This window comes from Oxyura jamaicensis, chromosome 3, assembly GCF_011077185.1.
Source record: "Oxyura jamaicensis isolate SHBP4307 breed ruddy duck chromosome 3, BPBGC_Ojam_1.0, whole genome shotgun sequence".
NCBI classification, from domain to species: domain Eukaryota; kingdom Metazoa; phylum Chordata; class Aves; order Anseriformes; family Anatidae; genus Oxyura; species Oxyura jamaicensis.
Window position 1 is genome coordinate 95,538,327 of NC_048895.1, and position 18,056 is coordinate 95,556,382.

An 18,056-nucleotide genomic window follows, 5' to 3' on the forward strand; every position below is an offset into this window, starting at 1 on the left:
AAGGCCAGGTTGGATGGGGCCTTGACCAACCTGATCTAGTGGGTGACATGCTTGCTTATGGGAGGAGGGTTGGAACTACATTATCTTTAAGGTCCCTTCCAACCCACACCATTCTGTGATTACTTGGAGGAATAATAGACAGTAGTTCCAAAACTTGAATAACCTTTGCATAGGAAGAGTATGCTTCTAAGGTTCTTTTTGTTTGTTTTCAATTATTATTATTGAATATTTTGTATTTCATGCTAATTAAATTTATTTGATGAGTCATGAGTTTAAAAATGGCCTAAATAAGACAGTTTGGAGTAACTATTTTCCCAGATAAAATTGAAAACATGAAATATTTATGTCGTGCAGACGTTGTTTTGTGATCTTGAGAGAGCATGACATTGAACTCTGGGACTCAGAAAACATTCTTATTTTCATATTTCATTTTTGTGGGAAATAAAGTTGAGAAAATCTATGTATATTTCCCTTCCATTTTTCACCAAAACAAACAAACAAAAAAACAGTTTTGATTTGTGTCTTGTGTAAATCTGTGTTTTGACACATCAGCGACTAGAAGAGGTTTTAGAGAATCCAGAGATCTTCTGTTAGAAGAACTAAAAATGGAGTCATTCAAACTGAAGATTACCAGTTTCAATCTAATGTGCCTGTGTTTCTGTGTGTGTATATATACATAAAATAGATGAAGTAGACTAAAAATTGAGTGTTCCCAGATGCCTTTCTTAAATATCATAATAAATATGAAATAGAGTAAAAATTAATTTAGTGATATCACCAATACAGATTATTTGTTGACTTACCCTTTCTGTGGGAGGCATTTATTTTAATTATTATTTTTTCTCATTATGTAATTTCACCTTATCTTTATTAGACTGGGAGCTTTCTAAATCTCAAAACAGAAACATAAAATTATTTTATTATTATTATTTGTATACAACCCAGGGCCCAAGTTCTGGACTCCATATAATATTAGATCCTACCATTTTTATTTTTTTTTTCCTATGGTTGCACAATCTGTGCTCCAAGACTGTATAATGAAAGTCAACAGTAAACTTGAAGCTCAGGATCATAAACATTAGAAAAAAGAATATAATCGGTATAAATATCCACCAGTGATTGTAAAGAGGCTTATTTTTCAGCAAACTTCTTGAAGACAGTGGGGTTATTTAGGTTGGACAGTATCCCCGCTGTTTGTTTAACACCCACTCACCCCCACCAAAGCAAGGCTAAATTAGATGAGTTTGTCTAGTCACATTTTAAATATTTCCAAGACAGATTTCCTGATTATTCTGGGCACCTGGTTTCAATGCTTGACTGTCCTCGTGGTCCAAAAAAGAAACCCATGCATTCTAAGGGCAACTTCCTTTGTTGCAACTTGCATCCATTGCCGCTCATCTTGTCACTGTGCATCTTTGGGAAGAGCCTATTTGTGTCCTCTGCACTGGCCCAGCAGGTGTTTGGAGACAGGATTAAGATTAGCCCTTTGCAGAGCAGTCTTTTCTCCAGGCTGAATAAACCCAGTTCCCTCAGCCACTCCTCACAGGACAAATTCCCCAGTCCCTGACCATCCTGGTGGTCCTCCACTGAATGGAGGATCCCAGATGACATCTGGGATGTCAGTGTCCTCCTTGTACTGAAAGCCCCAGACTGAGCACAGCACTCTATCCATGGTCTGACAAATGCAGTGCAGAGGAGAATAATTTCCCTCAATATGCTGGCTGCTCTTTTACTCTTTTACAGATAGGGGTTTAGTTCTGTGTCTCTGCTGCTGAAGTATATTGCTGCCAGGTCCCTTTCTGACAAACTTCTTCCCAGCTAGGTGGTGCCACACTGTACGGTTGCATGGGGTGCAACCCTGCCCTGGGTGCAAAACTTTGCATTTGCCTTTGTTGAATTTCATGTTGTTGTGTAAGGATGTTTCAGAGGTACCTTGACAGCCTAGAGAATAGCGGCTCTGCTAGTAGTAGCAGCACTACTGCTACTACTACTCAAATGGTATCATTTGAAATTGTATAGGGTTCTTTCTATTTCTAATAGCAGTAAAATGTATTAAAGAATATTGGCTATAGTATCAAGTAGTAACCAGCTGCCAGCTGAGCTGTTTAGTGTTGGTCACAGCACTCTGAACCTTGCAGTCCAGCCAGTTTTCTCTCAGCCTCACAGTCCATTTACCCATGTCATGCTCCACTGGTTCTGTTACAATGATGCTATGGAGAGCCTTGTCAACAGCTTTGCTGAAGTCATGGTAAACAACATCTACTACCCTTTGCTAGACCTCTAAAATAGCCATTTCTTCACAGAAGGCAATCAGATTGGTCAGGCATAATTCACTGTTAATGATTCCATGTTGGCTCTTCCAGCCTACTGTAGAACTGAAAGACAAAATCCAAAAAGGTTCTGAGCCTGAAGCAGTAAAAAATGATTCTACATGATCAGTATATAAGGAAAGCAAGTAATCATGGAAGAAGGCTTGAGTATTGAATCACTTTTGCTGGTCAAAGTTTAACCATCCTGAGAGTTCTGTAAGAGCTGGACTACAAAGTTAGTCACAGAAAAAAAAAAAAAAAAAAAAAAAAGATTTTGCAAATGATCTTAGGTCTATAAGAGAAAGAAGTTTAGTACCTACGAAGTATATTCTATACTCTATTCCAAGAGAAGTGAGCAAAGATGGACTGAAACACTTCATAAAGCATTTCCTTATTCAGCACCTATGAGATAATGGAAATCACTATTACTTGTAAAAGAAGTAGCATTTGTATTCTTTGATTAGCTTATTTATTTATGATGACTAAGCCATATATTGCCATGGAGGTACATAAGAGAAAAAAAAAAAAAAAAAGGCCTATGACAAGATGAACTCATCAAAACAACAATGATCATAAGAATGACTTAGTATGTGACCTGGGCTTTAGTTAGCAAAAATAAGTAAAAACAAGCTGCAGTATCCTGTGGAAAAGTTAAGTAAGCCCTTATGTTATACGACAACATATGAAATATATTTGGAAATAACAACAGAGGTATGACTGCTGAAGAAATAATCTGAAAATTTTATCTTTGCACTGGCTTCAAGAACACCAATAGGTTCTGGCTTGCTTAGAACGCTAAAAAGAAAAACAAAAAGCAAAGTAAAAAAACAAAACAAACAGAAAGCCATACTTTTTATCGGTAGAATAATGCTGATAATTTACTTAAAGGAAATCCCTGTGAACTTGCATAGAATGTGATATTCAAAGTTATATAATACCATATAATACCTCTCAAATACAAGCAATGTTAATAACTTTTTGTACCTTAGCTTTTAGCATTACTTTGTGTAATGCTGTAGAGGTGCGCTTCTGCTTTCAACAAGTAACTATGAAGTCTTGCATGATGAATATGAGACCACATCCCTTAAAGGATGGAATAACTCTACATAATGGATCAGTAAATAACATTTTTTTCCATCTGTTTCTATATCTCATTCAACTATTTAGTCTTTTTTTTTTTCTTTTTTTTTTGTCAATAAAATCTGATAAAAAAACGTGCTTTTCAGAATGTTCTGACAGAAACTGACCTACTCACATATCAACTGTATGCTATTGACCCTGGCTGTTACTGGCATGAAAAATGTCAGCCAAGATGCTTGATTTATTAATTTATTAATTGAAAAGCCATTAATGGATGATATCTAAATACTCAGTCTCTGAATAAGAGGGAAGTGAACATTGTCATCAAAACAAACAAACAAAAAAATAATCCAAAAACTGGAACATTTACTTTGACTGCAAGAAGGGTATGACTCGAACACTCACTCTTCCAGTGTTAAGACTTTATCCTAGCTAAAATCAGGATACCACTCCTCTACAAAGCCCATATTGAGTCAGATTTATAGCATATACCATTTCTGTGCAAGTCCTGTTTGTGCAAAGATATTCTCCCAACTTTTGAGACATTATGAATGATTTATGGCAGGCAAACCCTCAATGGTTGCCACTTACAGTAAGATAGTACAACTACTTGAGACTCGAGACTCAAGACTGAATTAGAGGTGATCTGAAATAGTCAAGAAGTACAATACAGGAAGATACTGAATAATTATAAATCTCAGGTATTTATGCTGCTGCAGAAATGCCCTACGGATACCTACTGACAGAGCCTTAATAGTTTCACTGTTTTCTCCCTCATTGTTGAACTTCAAAAGGGAGACTACAAACCATCAAAGGTATTAAGAACAGGTTAAATATGTATATTAACTGAAACTTCAGGGCAGAAAGTAAGGGGGAGGATGATTTTGTTATGGCAATGGCACAGCTCTAATAAAATTAAACTTCTTCTCCTTATCACATACTGGTAGTTAATAAACCTTGAAGCCAAGTAATTTGCTATTTTTATTAGAGTAAAAATTACATGAGCACTAGACAACAGATTAAAATACTATTTTATCTTGATTTTATTTAGAAATGAAGTTTTCATCACTAAAGCACTCTTAGATCAAGTTCAGTTGTTCCTTTGATAGCTCCTGAAACAGGAGCTGATTCAGCCCATAGCAAATTCATAGCTGGCAGTTCAATAGAGGAAGACAATGGTTTAAGAAAACAAATAAAGAACAGTATTACATTCTGAAACAAGTTATGTGGAAAGTCTTTGACACCGCAGTTTTTTGGTTGACATAGTATATGCATAAATAAATAAATAAATAAATAAATAAATCAAAACACAACATTGCGTGAGCCTCTACAAAGAAAATTAACTAACTCCTAGCCAAAACAATGAAAGATTCCTGCCCAGGGAACTTCATAAAGTTACAGCTTAACCTTTAGAACGTGTCTAAGACAGCTGGTATGAAGGAACATCTTACTCTAAATAGCAGACGCGTTCTAACTGTTTTACAGGTCAGATCAGCTTTAAGGAATCCTAGGTCCCTGAGATCACTGGGAAAGTCTGGAGACCGTTTTGGTCTACAAAAGTGAGAATTTTGCAAAAGGTGGGACTATAGCTACTGACATTTTGCAATCCTATAACAAATGACCTGCATGCATTTACATTTTCAATACTAATACGAAAGACTGGTAGATCAATTAACCATTCATTGTGCATAGCTTCTGGAAATAAATAAATAAATAAAAGTTTAAGGAATTGACAGTGAAATATTACATGCTTTTCAACTGATTCAATATTCGGAACTATTTTTTAAAAGAAAGGTCAAAATGTACTGTAATGGAGTGTAAGGCATTGGTTTTAAAAAAAAAAAAAATCAAATGTATTGATTTTCTAGTCTTTTCCTAGATAGAATGGCAAGAACAGTTCCCTAGAATTTTTTAAAATTTAGTTTTTTAAAGCAAATTTCACTACTTACAACTTGGAAAATAACTTTCTATTATTTCCAGAACAGATTTATTAAAGAAATGCATATATAGGGACATATACATATACATTATACATATACACATATATATGATTTGTTTGGTACAGCATTGTGTATTTGGTAGAGTATTTTTTTTCCATAGGTCCCTTTTCATATTAGGCTGCTTTTCTGAGTTTGAGCAGGGACTTTTATTTCAATTCCACTTGTGCAAGAAAATCTAGCATTTTTTTTTTTTTTTCTATTCGTTAGCATATTTTGTTTTCTTTTCATGAGTATAGTTACTGTTCTCCACAGAAATGTTCTTGTATAACTTTGAAAGTACAGTTCTTTGCATATCTTTAGTTTATTCAAAGTCCAGCAAGTATTTTAGCCATGTGGACAGGATATCGTGTGTTGTCCATCACACCAATAAAACATCCTTTCATCAGCCCTGAATTTTTCTTTATCCTTGATTTTCTCCGTACAGCTCCTGAAATTCCTCCCAATGTTGCAATTCCAAAGTTGCCACCTGTATCAAGGGACTCTGTCTTCCTCCTTGTGCTTTTTTCCTTTGTGTGTGTTTTTCCCCAGCCCCCAGTATAAGATGGTAATGTAATGAAGCATTTAGGGGACTGTACTAGAGGGACTATCAAAGAGCACAAACAAAACAAACAAAACAAAACAAACAAACACGTTTTAAATAACATTTAGCTGAACATAGGTGCAACCCTGGAAAACTTTTCTTGTCTTTGCAGGAAGAGCAGGAAAAAGAACAAATAACATGTATGCCTATGAAGTCTTGTAAAGCTGTAGAAATAAGTGAAGAAAAAACATTCATATTGCTCCTTCCTTTCTTCCTTCCCCTTCCTTTCCCCTTCCCTTTTGCTAGTTTGAATTAAACTACTTTCTCAATTGCTGCTGTCCAGTTATGACTACCATATTTATCATTGGCCTGTAAAAGCTTACCATCTGATTCACAGAAGGATAAAACCAGTATCTCCTAAGTGAGATAAACAGTGTGAAGGTTTTGCTATTAGGGCCTCTGGGCAGTCTTTGCAATATAGTTGATGATTGTGACATCTGTAAAAAGTAAATAAATAAATAAATCCATTATGTTCTCCTGAAGTCATTGTCAGATTGAGCTTCTGTCTAGTATTTTCAGCAAAGGTTGGGAAGTTATTTTTCATGGTTTTATATAACTGATTCCAATCTAGATGTCTTATTCCTGTAAGCATCGACTGGAATTGGATTGCTGAAGACCTCAACACTTTCAGAATCTATTAGAAAGTATATTTTTATAATTTGACCTTTTAAAACCAAAGTACAGGAAAACAATATCCTACCAAAATAGGATGTTACGTTGACAGTAGTTGTCCTGACAGATTTGAAATAAACATGTGGAAAACATATAGACATTGCTTACTGCATGTTTGAAGACTTGCATTCAAGTGTAATGAGCATAGTAAAGCTATAAGACTGTAAGTAAGAAAACATGGATGGAATAAAATCCTCATTCAGTAATTTATTAAGTGACAGCTACCATTTATATTTTGTTTTTCCATTATCAACCATGGTTGTCTAATTCTAGGCTTTCTTTCTCTGTTACAACATCTATGTGATCAAGAAGAGGTGGATAATGAATTCTAATATCCATCAAAATGAATGAACCTCTCCCTAAGTGAAAGCAAAGGATAACCATGTTTAAAATGCTGTGAATATGCTTTCAAATGGCCTATATTGCAAAAGAATACAGAGATTAGCTTCAGAAAGAATATGGAAAAGGCCGTGTAAATAAATAATCTGATAGAGGCCACCTATAAGAATGGCTTCTCATATTCAGCAAAGTTTATTTAACAACTTCTAATCAATTAATTGTATAATGCCGAAAGTGGTGCCATTTATCTACTACATTTTACAGTCCTGATGTGGACTGTTGCCAATGTCTGATAATGAATATTAATGTTATCTTTTGTTATATAAAATACAATTTTTGAATGCTTTTCTAAAAAGACTAAATATATAACATGTACATAGTTACTTTAAATAATGGATTAAAACCTTTGATATGTTATCTAATTAATAAATTACATAAGAGATTTTGATCAAACAGTTCTATTGAAAGCTTAACATACTTAGTGGCAGCCAGTGGTCACAGTAATAGCTTTCTACTGTCTAGGAAGAGATACGTAATGTATGAGGAAGGACTATCTCTTAGATTTCATTTCATGAATAAATCTTACTGCACAGTGCTCCAGATTGATCTGTGCTAGGAAATGAAGTCAACACAGATTCTTAGATCTGTCTGACTGGTGAAGATAGACTCATAAGGAAGAAATTTTAGGAGGCAGATCTTCTTGGCTATCCCATTGTACATATTTTTTGCTTTTAAAATACTAAGGCTAACTGGATTCCTTTCTGAACATGATTTCCAATTTGAGGATTTGATTGAAGGAAAATGAGATACAGCACCCCAAATGAGAATAAGTTGGATAAATGTAAAAAAGCTATTGCCTTTAGTGTTTCAGTGCCATATAATGTGTAATTGTTCTCAGTGTACAATAAATAACAAATGATTTCATGAAGCAAGCATATTGATAATGAAAGACACAGTGACACTAGTGATTCTGCTAGCTCCCTCCAGGAAGTGACCACAGATTCTCAATCTAGTTGGAAGTTGACTTCAGTAACACTAGAAAAATAGGGGTCTTTTACTGAAAACTTGGCCATGAAATGAAAGCCTGATGGACATAGATAATCTTTGCATATGATAGCTTTGGTCAGCTAGAACTGTCATAATCTAAAGATTAAACTATTTTGGTTACTGTTACTAACCTTCAAAGGATAATTCGTCTTAGGTCTAGACTAGAAGCAGTGAAGTGTGTGCAGAGGGAATTGTGCAGCTACCTCAATGTACTTCAATGAAATTTTTAGAAAAGCACATAAATAATGTAGTTGAATGCTTGATCTTGACAAGTTTAAAATGCGGTGAACTATTACATGTATTATTGAACATGGCTGTCATTCTCAGATCACTCATCTTTTACTGTTTCTTAGGAGGTTGTGGTAAAATGCATGCCAGTTTCAGGATGCCAAATTCCATTATGTATGGGGGTTCCTGACAAATGTACTGGTAAGAAAATGCAGAGAAAAAGTCATATTGTAGGAGACCTCTACAAAGACAGAAGACGGATCCGCTACAGTATGATTCCAACAGTTAGCTAGTGCCAGTTGTCACGTATATGGAAGATGTAGATTTTCTTTGATACCTTTTCCTTGGGACTGCATTTTATCAGAACTCATAGTCTTTGAATAATGTGTTTTTCCAGATAGCACACCCACTCAGAAAAATAAATGCTGAGGTTTGGATTTTGTAAATTTTGCTGCATAAGCCAGGATGAAACTACTTAATCGTATAGTGTTTTATCTGAGTTTTGATTCAAATATAATAGAAAGAGAGGTTCTCATTTCAAATGTAGGTATTCTCGTGTGTCTAAACCATGTAAAAATAATTGACTTGTTTGACTGGTTTTGCAAAAGTACTTCTGTTAACCTACCGTGTCTAAAGCAGCAAAAAGGGGAAAAATTGCAGAGAGGGAGCATATAGTGCTATAAAACATAGCTGTAGCATGTAATGGATCATTGTTGCTAACTTTTTGGGGTGTAAGTTAGCATCTGCACTCTTCCAATTATTCGTACTTCCTTTAGTGTAAATAATTTTATGTGTATTTATATGTATTCATTCTCAAATATACAAGTTAAACAATGACTCTCTGTTCAGTGTGGATGAACACAATCCAAATAAATACACTATTCTATTAAGGCTGCTGAAACAGCAGAAAAGAAGTTGAATATCATATTGTTTCTTTCTAGCTTTGATAGTTCCTCACTCAACCTTAAATAGTTCCCATAGAGCATAGAAATCTTACTTCTTGAATCTTCGGTATTGGTAGAACATTTGCCTAATCAATTTTTTGTTACAGTATTGTATGACTTTTTTTACATATTTAAAATTTATAGAATATTTTGAGATTTTTCTCATAAAAGTGTGACGTAATGGTTCTCTCTTAATTGTTTTAGCTTTATCTTCTTGGAAGATCTTTACTCTTGGACCTTTTTGGAATTTTCCTATATAATTTGGGTTCTAACTTAAGTGTAATTATGATCATCTAAATGCCAGTGTGACTAACAGTTTGAGTAATGAATTAAGGGTATGCATGCAATAATTGAACTTACATGGTATAATGGGGCTTAATTAGCATTGATATATTGATATAATGCTTTACAACACTCTGAGGATGTGCATGTATTGAATAAGGAATCCTCTCAACATTCAGGTTGGTGAGATTAGTATAGTTACGTTATTCTGCAGATAGATAAAGTAAGCAAAGAGAGAAGTACAGGGTGAATTTTTTTTTTTTTTTTTTTTTTTTTTGTGAAAGATGTGGTTTCTGAAACAATTCTTGAATTACACATGAGCTTTTCAGACCACCATTTCTTTGATGAAGACAGTACATTTTGTGCTCTGTTCATGACATATTTCAGTTTCCTGTATTTACTCGTTCTCTTCTAAAGAAAATTAAACTGATTAATTTGTACTACTTCAATGAAAGGACTGGCATGCCAACAGTAACTTTCCAATGACATCCAGAACAATTCCATTTTCTTTCCCCACATCAAACACTTAGGCTATTCTTAGGTGGAGGAATATCAACTTTAAACAGATAACTAGTTAATATAATCTCTTCTATGTAACTAATACTTAAAAAATTGTAGTAACTTCCTGCAAGAAAAAGGAAACAATTGTGTCCCTTCATATCCACCCAATGTCATTGCTTAGTCATTTTTTAAAATCTTCTCTGTTTCTATTAAAAAGATGAATTTATTTTCTGAAACCTGTAGTAATTTGAAAATAAACAAAAAATCAAATTTTTAAAGTATATTTTAGACTCTAATTTATTGTCAGAGAGCAATTAATTATTGAATTCTTTTAAATTGTTATTCTATCAGCTATAATGAAAACTGTACATAAAGTGCCTATCTACTGACTTTCACTGTCAGTAGGTCTGCCTGCATCCTTAATGATGTTATTTGTACATGTTTGGAAGATATTTTTTAAAAAAAGGAATTACGTAAAAATGTCTCTTACCTCTTTCAGAATTTTGGGAGAATTAACAAGGTTCATGGGATATTTTGTTGTTTGAAAATAGATCTGTTAAGAATTTCACTGTATTATTGAATCAAAAGCTGTTTGAAATTAACTCTGAAAGTGATGAAGTCTCTTATGAGCTAAAAACTTTTGTGAAAATACTTTCCATAGCCTAATTCACTTTATTTGTATTAGGAATACTGTTTTAAACAGCAACAATTACTTAATTACAATGGTTTGACAAATATTTATTACGTTTCTGCAGAGTTTATTTGTAACTTTTTTCCTTCTTTCTTTTGACAGTATTACCTAGTCATACATGTGGCAATCCAGGAGAAATACCTAAAGGAGTACTTCATGGAACAAGATTCAACATTGGAGATAAAATCCGATATAGCTGTATCTCTGGTTACATCCTAGAAGGCCATGCCATGTTGACATGTATTGTGAGTCCTGGAAATGGAGCATCATGGGATTTTCCAGTTCCTTTTTGCAGAGGTAAAAATTAAGACATCTTTAATAACACACTATTAAAAGATCAGATTAAATAAATTTTAGGTTCTTTTTTTTAATACAATGTACTTTCTAATTTTTTTGCCAGACTGTAATCACAATTCAGAAGCAGTGATTATCCAGAATCTACATTCAGAAGTAGCAGATTTTATCTACTGATCTTTTTTTTCTTTTTCATTTACATGTGTGATACCTATACCAATTTTATAGAAGGATCTGTCAAATGCTTTTGTAATTTTCTGCTTTTGGAAATTTTCTTCCAGGAAGCAGTACCTCGAAATCTTCAGCCAGAGAATTTTTGAATGATATAAGCTGGAGGAGACCTCTGGTTGTCCAGTCCAGCTCCTGCTCAAAGTAGGGAAATCTTCTAAGCTAGTTCAGGTTGCTCAGGTCTTTCCCTAGTAGAGATTTCTATCTCCATGGACAGAGATTCTAAAGCCTCTCTGGAAGTGTGTCTAGAACCTAGCTGTTCTCATATGCAAGTCCAAGTGGAATTATCTTTTTACTGATTATGTCCATTTCTCCTGTTCTAGACCTGTGAAAAGATTATGGCTCCTTGTTCCCTATATTGAGCATTGCAGTTAGATCTCACAGTCTCCTCTTGTCTAGGCTGAGAAGTACATTTCCCTCATTCTGTAGTCTCATACATTATGTTCTTAGACATCTTAACCATTTTAGTGACTTTTCTCTGGACTTGTTCTAGTCTGATTTTTTGTACTGGGGATTCCCAGGTTGGGCACAGTATTCCAGGTGGGGCCTCCTTAGCGTCAAGTAGATGGGCTAATCATTTCTCTTTAGCTACTGGCTATACTCTTGCTCATGCAACCCATTATGAGGTTAGTTTTCATTGCTGCAGTTGTGCACTGCTGAATCAGCTTGTGTTCCATCAGGTTGTTTGTCAGGTTTGTCATGCCATTTTTGCATGGCATGATCTTGTTCAAGTTTCAGTGTTTTGCATTTCTCTTTTGAGTTTAATGAGATTCTTCTCTTTCTTCCATTTTGTCAAAGTCTGTCTGCAAACCTTGTCAGGATGTGTTCAATCCTATATTCCAGATCCAAGATGCAGTGGATATTATATAGATAATAAGTGGATATTATACAGATTCAGCCCCAGTAAGAATCCCGGTTGCAAGTAACTGACCATTAGCTTGAGTTTGAACAATTGGCCTCTGCCATCTGGGCCTGACGGTCTTGTCATTTTTTCACTCACTTCCAGACCATATGCTCTCAATTTGGCTACAAGGATATAGCAGGGAACCGTGTTGTGAAAATCTTATTAAAGCCAAACTAAATCCTTTCACCAAAAAAGGCAATCAGGTTGGCCAAGAATGATTTATATTGGCAAAAGCTGTCCCCATTCACCTTCTTGTCCTTCATGTGCTTGGGAATGATTTTTAAAAGAACATTCTTCATAATCTTCTGGAGGTATGAAGTGAACTTGACAGATATACAGTTGCCAGAATCCTTCTGGACTTTTTTTTTTTTGAAAAAGAGAAATAAAAATTTATCTTTTATCTGATCATCGAGAATCACCCTTGACTGTCACACCCTTTTGAAGATGCTAAAGATCAGCTGTACACTGTGGCACACCAAGAACCCCTGGATATATACCGTTGAGTACCATGAACTTGCATATATCCTGTTAACTTTCATTGTCCCTAAATTGTTCCTCCTGTGCTGTGCATACTACTTTTCTCCCCCAAACTAGTTAATTTATTTGAGAATTAGGAGGTCTGAAGGCAGCCTTTGCTAATTATGAGAGGCAAAGATATCATTGCTTCAGCCTTTTCCATGTCTTTGTCACAAGAGCGCCAACCCAATGCAAGTCACTATGGCCTTCATTTTCCTTTGTTGTTGATGTAACTGTAGAGAAGCTTCTAGAATGACTTCTCTTCACATTCCTCAACAGTATAATTCCATCTGAGTTTCAGCCTTCCTCCTTTCATCCCTGTGTTCCTGAGCAATACTTCTATATTCCTTTTGAGCAGATTGTCCCTGCTTTCACCTTTTGTACATTGCTGTTTTGCATTTGAGTTAAAGCACTTCAGTCAGGAATTCCCTGTTCAACCCTAGCCGCCTCCTGCTATGACTACTCATTTATGTACATAAAGAGATGGATCACTCTTGAGCTTTGAGGAAGCTGCCCTTGAAGTCAAACAAGCTCTCTTGGGCCCCTTAGCTCTTCATGGCATCATCCCATGAGAGCCTGTCTACCACTTCACAAACAAGTTGAAATCTACTCTGCTGAACTCCAAGGAGTTTATTATACTACTTGCCTTCATACATCTCTTAGGATCTTCAACTCGTGGTTATGGGAACTGCAACTGGTGTTGAATATCACTTTTTTTCTGAATGGTTCTTTATTTCTACACCTAATTGCCTCGTCCAGTGCCTGCATTAAAAAAATAATAATAATAAAAAAATATTTTCAGTGAACTCAGAAACCTGGTGGATTGCTGGCTCTCTGCTATGCTGCCCTCCACAGAGGTGTGTTTGGGATGATTAAAGTATCCAGTGAGAACCTGAACCTGTGATTGGGAAGCTTCTAGTTATTTAAAGGTTCTGACATCTTCTTCTTGATCAGGTGGTCTGTAGCAGACATTCACCACAATTACCTCTCTTTTGGCTTTTCTCTCTCACTCTAGTCCATAGGAACAAAACATAATTGTTGTCTGTCATACAGCAGACCTCTGTTCATTCAAGGTCCTGTTTCGTGTAGGGTACAGCTTCTCCTTTTCTTTCTGTTTTTCATATGAGCCTGCGCCCATCTGTTAGAGCACTCCAGTCAGGTGAGCTATCCTAGTAAGTCTCTGTAATCTCAATGACACCTCAGTTTTGTGACTTTATGTGTACTTCCAGTTTGTCCAGTGTGCTTCCCATGTGGCATTTTTTTGTGTACAGGCACTTGAACCGAGCTTCCAGTCATGTTGCTTTCTGAGGAGGAGAGAGAGAAACTTTCTTCGTCTCCTTCCTGTCTCTTCCTTTCATCTCCCTTGGAGCCCTTATTCCTTGAAGAGGATCCTATGGTTAAATAAGTAAAAGCTCTGTTGCCCAGCATCAGCTACTTGGTCAAGTCTTCTGCAGGAACCTGACATTCCTGCATGGGCTTATCCCTCTGGGCTTCTGTACACCCTAATCCCAGAGCCATATCGACACCCTTTACTGCTGAAATTCTCCCTAGGCAGTATTATTGGTACATTCATGGATGACAACTACAAAGGGTAGTAGTTGTTTTCTGTAATAATTTGTGAAGGTTTATTGTGACTGAAGGGTTTTATAATATAATTTGTCACAGCAAATAAATATGTTATACATTTCGCTGCTAAAAAAAGTACAAGAGTTAATAACCACAAAACCAACAGAGATTTGAGTCATGTCTGCTGCTTGTATTTGATTTCAAGTAGTACACAAGTCTTTATTTATATATATTTTTTTTTAACCAGTACATTGAATACCATAAGAAAACACATTCTGTCTAACCTTTCAGTTGTCTGATCTTAGATGCATTTTTGCCCTTCTAACAAGTGGTAGTGATGAGGTTTCAAAAAAATATACATGTTGTAATTTCATGATGTCATCAGTGTACTAAATATTTGTTCTGTTTCTGCAGATACTGCCCATTTTGGCAGTGCGGTATTAAGTACATGAAATGTGATGGCACTATACATACAAATGTCAATAACAGGAATGACATTTTGCTTATGATTTGTAATTCTATGAATGTTTCCTGTTAATAAAAGCTTGGGTGGGGCCCTATACCCCGTGTAGAACATGCATGAAATGCAAAGACTCCTGTGTACCTTCTGCCAAGAAATGCAAATCATAACACAAAAGTTATTTAACAGTTAATGATTTCTGTGAGTGGAGACATTGCCTTAAAAGACTTTTTGAGTTCATGTGGGATATGGATTTAATGATGGATTTTAAGCATTCCTTATTTTATTTCATGTTATCAGTATGGAACATATGCTGTGGGGTAGCCATTTCTATTCACTGTATCTTCAAGCAAGGAATGTTCCTCTTTTGTTTCTTTAAGGATCTTGGTCTTTTCCATGAAAGCACCTTTTGTTATAGTCTTCTTTCCAGATGGTGTTCTTCTTTCTAGTCATCATAAACTCATTTCATGGCATCCATACAAGATAATACAACAGAGTTAAATAAAGCAATGTGATTTATACACCTAAAAAAAAAAAAAAAAAAAAAAAAAAAAGTGATACACTTATTTTTCACGGTATGTTTCACTGATGCTGGCAAATCACTATTTTCTGCAATTTTGTTGCTTAATATTTTTAGAAGCATTAAGAAGCTGTGGAGTAATTTATACATTGTCTAACTGAACAAATGCTGCTTCTACTACAAAAATTCCCCATGAATTACAAACCCTCAAGGAAAATGTGTACAATATTCATTCTTGTAGCCACAATATTGCCTCTCTGGCTGCTACTCAGTATAGCCCTGCAGAGGGCTGTCTAATGGGACAGAACTGTACTGCAGATTCATTGATGGCTTGTAATGAATTACAATCAAAAATCAAAGGTCTAGCAAATATCATTTTTAGAATGTTTACATAACTCAAGTGTTAAGACATTTACTTTATCTCTTTTTTTTTTTCTGTATTTCTTCTATACACTTTTGACTTATTGAATTAAATGATATTTTTTTTATTATTATTATTATTATTTTTGTGTGTGTTTGAAATTATGGCAACTTCCAATCTGAAAAAGGATATAAAACAGCTGCAAAAGTTCAAAGTCAAATTCTGAAAAAGTGAAACTATTATTAAAACTCACTCACATTTCTCCTAGCAAAAGTTAACCAGGAAATTTATCAAGAATTTCTGAAAGAAAAGGAAAGTATTACAAAATTGTTTGCCTACAATTTTTTTGGCTTAGAAGACAGGAGGAATCATTCAATGCTTCTCCTCAATTCTGTTCCTCTTCTTCTTTTCTTTTTTTTTTTTTTTTTTTTTTGTCCTGGGAAGAAAAAAAAAAAAATAAAAAATAAAAAATAAAGGTCTTTGTTGTCTCTATCTTGGCTATTGTAACAGTATCACCCAAAATGTCTTTTTCCATGTTGGGACTGAAATACTGTGCAGTAAATTCTGAAATATTTTCAAAAATTAATTTCATCTTCTGCAGTAACTCCACTAATAGCTGATTTATGACATGTGACTACTTGTAAAAAAAACTTTGTATAATTAGGTTCTCAATTCTCAGTAATTTTGAGAATTCCTAGTTGATTATAGTTGCATGAGCTTAGCTTTTTATGAAGCCAACATTACGAATACAAATTGGATTAGTGATATTACAATTATAACCTTTTTCATGCAATGAAAATAGATGTAAGAAGAGCGTGTAATAGTTACACTACATGTTTATAAGAATATAAAGACACTGTAATATTGGTGGGAAAATAAACAAACCAGTAAAGAAAATCATATGTCAGAAAGGTCCATAAGGATCAAGTAACAGTTAATCAGGTTCCATATTTAAACAGACGAACAAACTAACTAACTAACCCAACCCAACCAACCAACCAAAACCCAAGCAGTTATTGGAGAAAAGCTTTTGTGGAGAATATATAACAAAGGAGGTGTCCTTGGAATAGATAAAACGAGAAAAGAACATGAGTTTGTAATTCACTGTACAATTAGGTAAACTGAATACAGAGATGCAGAACTTATATTTTTAAAACACAAAAGAGAAATTGAAGTTTCTGGTGCTATTCATGCTTTCTAAGGTAGCAAGTAATTCTTTTGCATCATTTCTACTCAGATCCTGAAGTTCAAACAAATACGATTTTATAAGTTTAAGGAGGAGAAAAAGATATCTTCATCCAATCAGTTATCTATATTTATAAACATTTATAAATCACATTTATGGTATGGTTCCTACTCTAAGAGTGGCTCTGTAGGTCAGGTTATTTCTGTTACTTCTATTACTTCTGTTTCTATTATCCTACTGTATCAGAAACTGTTACTTCTGATTCTAGTATCCTACCTCTTCAATTTTCTTCTTCCATCTTCGTCTTTAGATAAAATTTGACTCTATTTGGAAGCTTGCTATAAACAAACAAACAAACCACCAGCAACAACAGCAACACTAACAACAACAACAACAAAAAAACACTCTTAGAAAAAAGTACACCACTCTTAGAACACAATAAATCACAGAATCACATAATTGTAGGGGTTGGAAGGGACCTCGAGAGAGCATCAGGTCCAACCCCCCTGCCAAAGCAGGTTCCCTAGAGCAATTTGCACAGGTAGGTGTCCAGACAGGTCTTGAATATCTCCAGAGAAGGAGACTCCACAACCTCCCCTGGCAGCCTGTTCCAGTGCTCTGTCACCCTCACTGTGAAGAAGTTATTTCTCATATTGGTGCGGAACTTCCTGTGCTCCATTTTGTGGCCATTACCCCTTCTCCTGTCCTGTTATAAAAGTAAGAAAATGTTTATTTCAGGTCTAATTTGAGCTGAAGATCCAGTTTAATCTCCACCAACATGATCAGAAATACATCACCATGTCCAGTAGGGCTATTTTATAGTTTTTTGTCTCCACTTTTTCCCCCCAAAAATTTATCACTCAATCAAGTAGCAATGCCCAATGACAAACTCAACAAAAGCTAGCATCTTTCCCCCATTTTTTTTTTTTTTAATAGAAAAGCTTGGGGAAAAATAAAAAGTAAAGAAAAAGGAAATTCTCTAACAATTCTGCTAATTGATTTTGCATTACAATGATAAAATGTGTCTTATTTTTAGACTAAAATGCCAGATTCCTGCCTGAGCCATTTTATGCTTTTTCAAAAAATAATCTGAAACGGTGCATGCTTAAGATGAAAACAAAGTTGAATGTAAGTAGTTGGTACTGGTCAAACAAGAAGTCAGGGAAGTGTTTCATGGAATGCAGATAGGGTAATATTGTATAATTTCTTACAGAATAATGCACACCCAACAGAGTTATGGACACAGCAACAAGCACTCTAATATTTATGTGTGTGTAAAAGAGTCTATATATGCACCGATATATTTATGTTTATATTTATCTGTGTTAACATGTATCAGTTAATATTA

At 34.9% G+C, this 18,056-nt stretch overlaps 1 protein-coding gene across 2 annotated transcripts in view; it reads left to right on the plus strand.

Annotated features, from left to right (window-relative positions):
- The window catches only part of CSMD1 (CUB and Sushi multiple domains 1), a 1,151,643-nt gene that overhangs the window by 555,780 nt on the left and 577,807 nt on the right, over positions 1-18,056 (plus strand). For both annotated transcript variants that reach the window (XM_035319885.1, XM_035319886.1), the window contains exon 4: positions 10,776-10,970. In XM_035319885.1, coding sequence (XP_035175776.1) covers positions 10,776-10,970 — 195 coding nt within the window. The remainder of the gene's footprint in view (positions 1-10,775; positions 10,971-18,056) is intronic.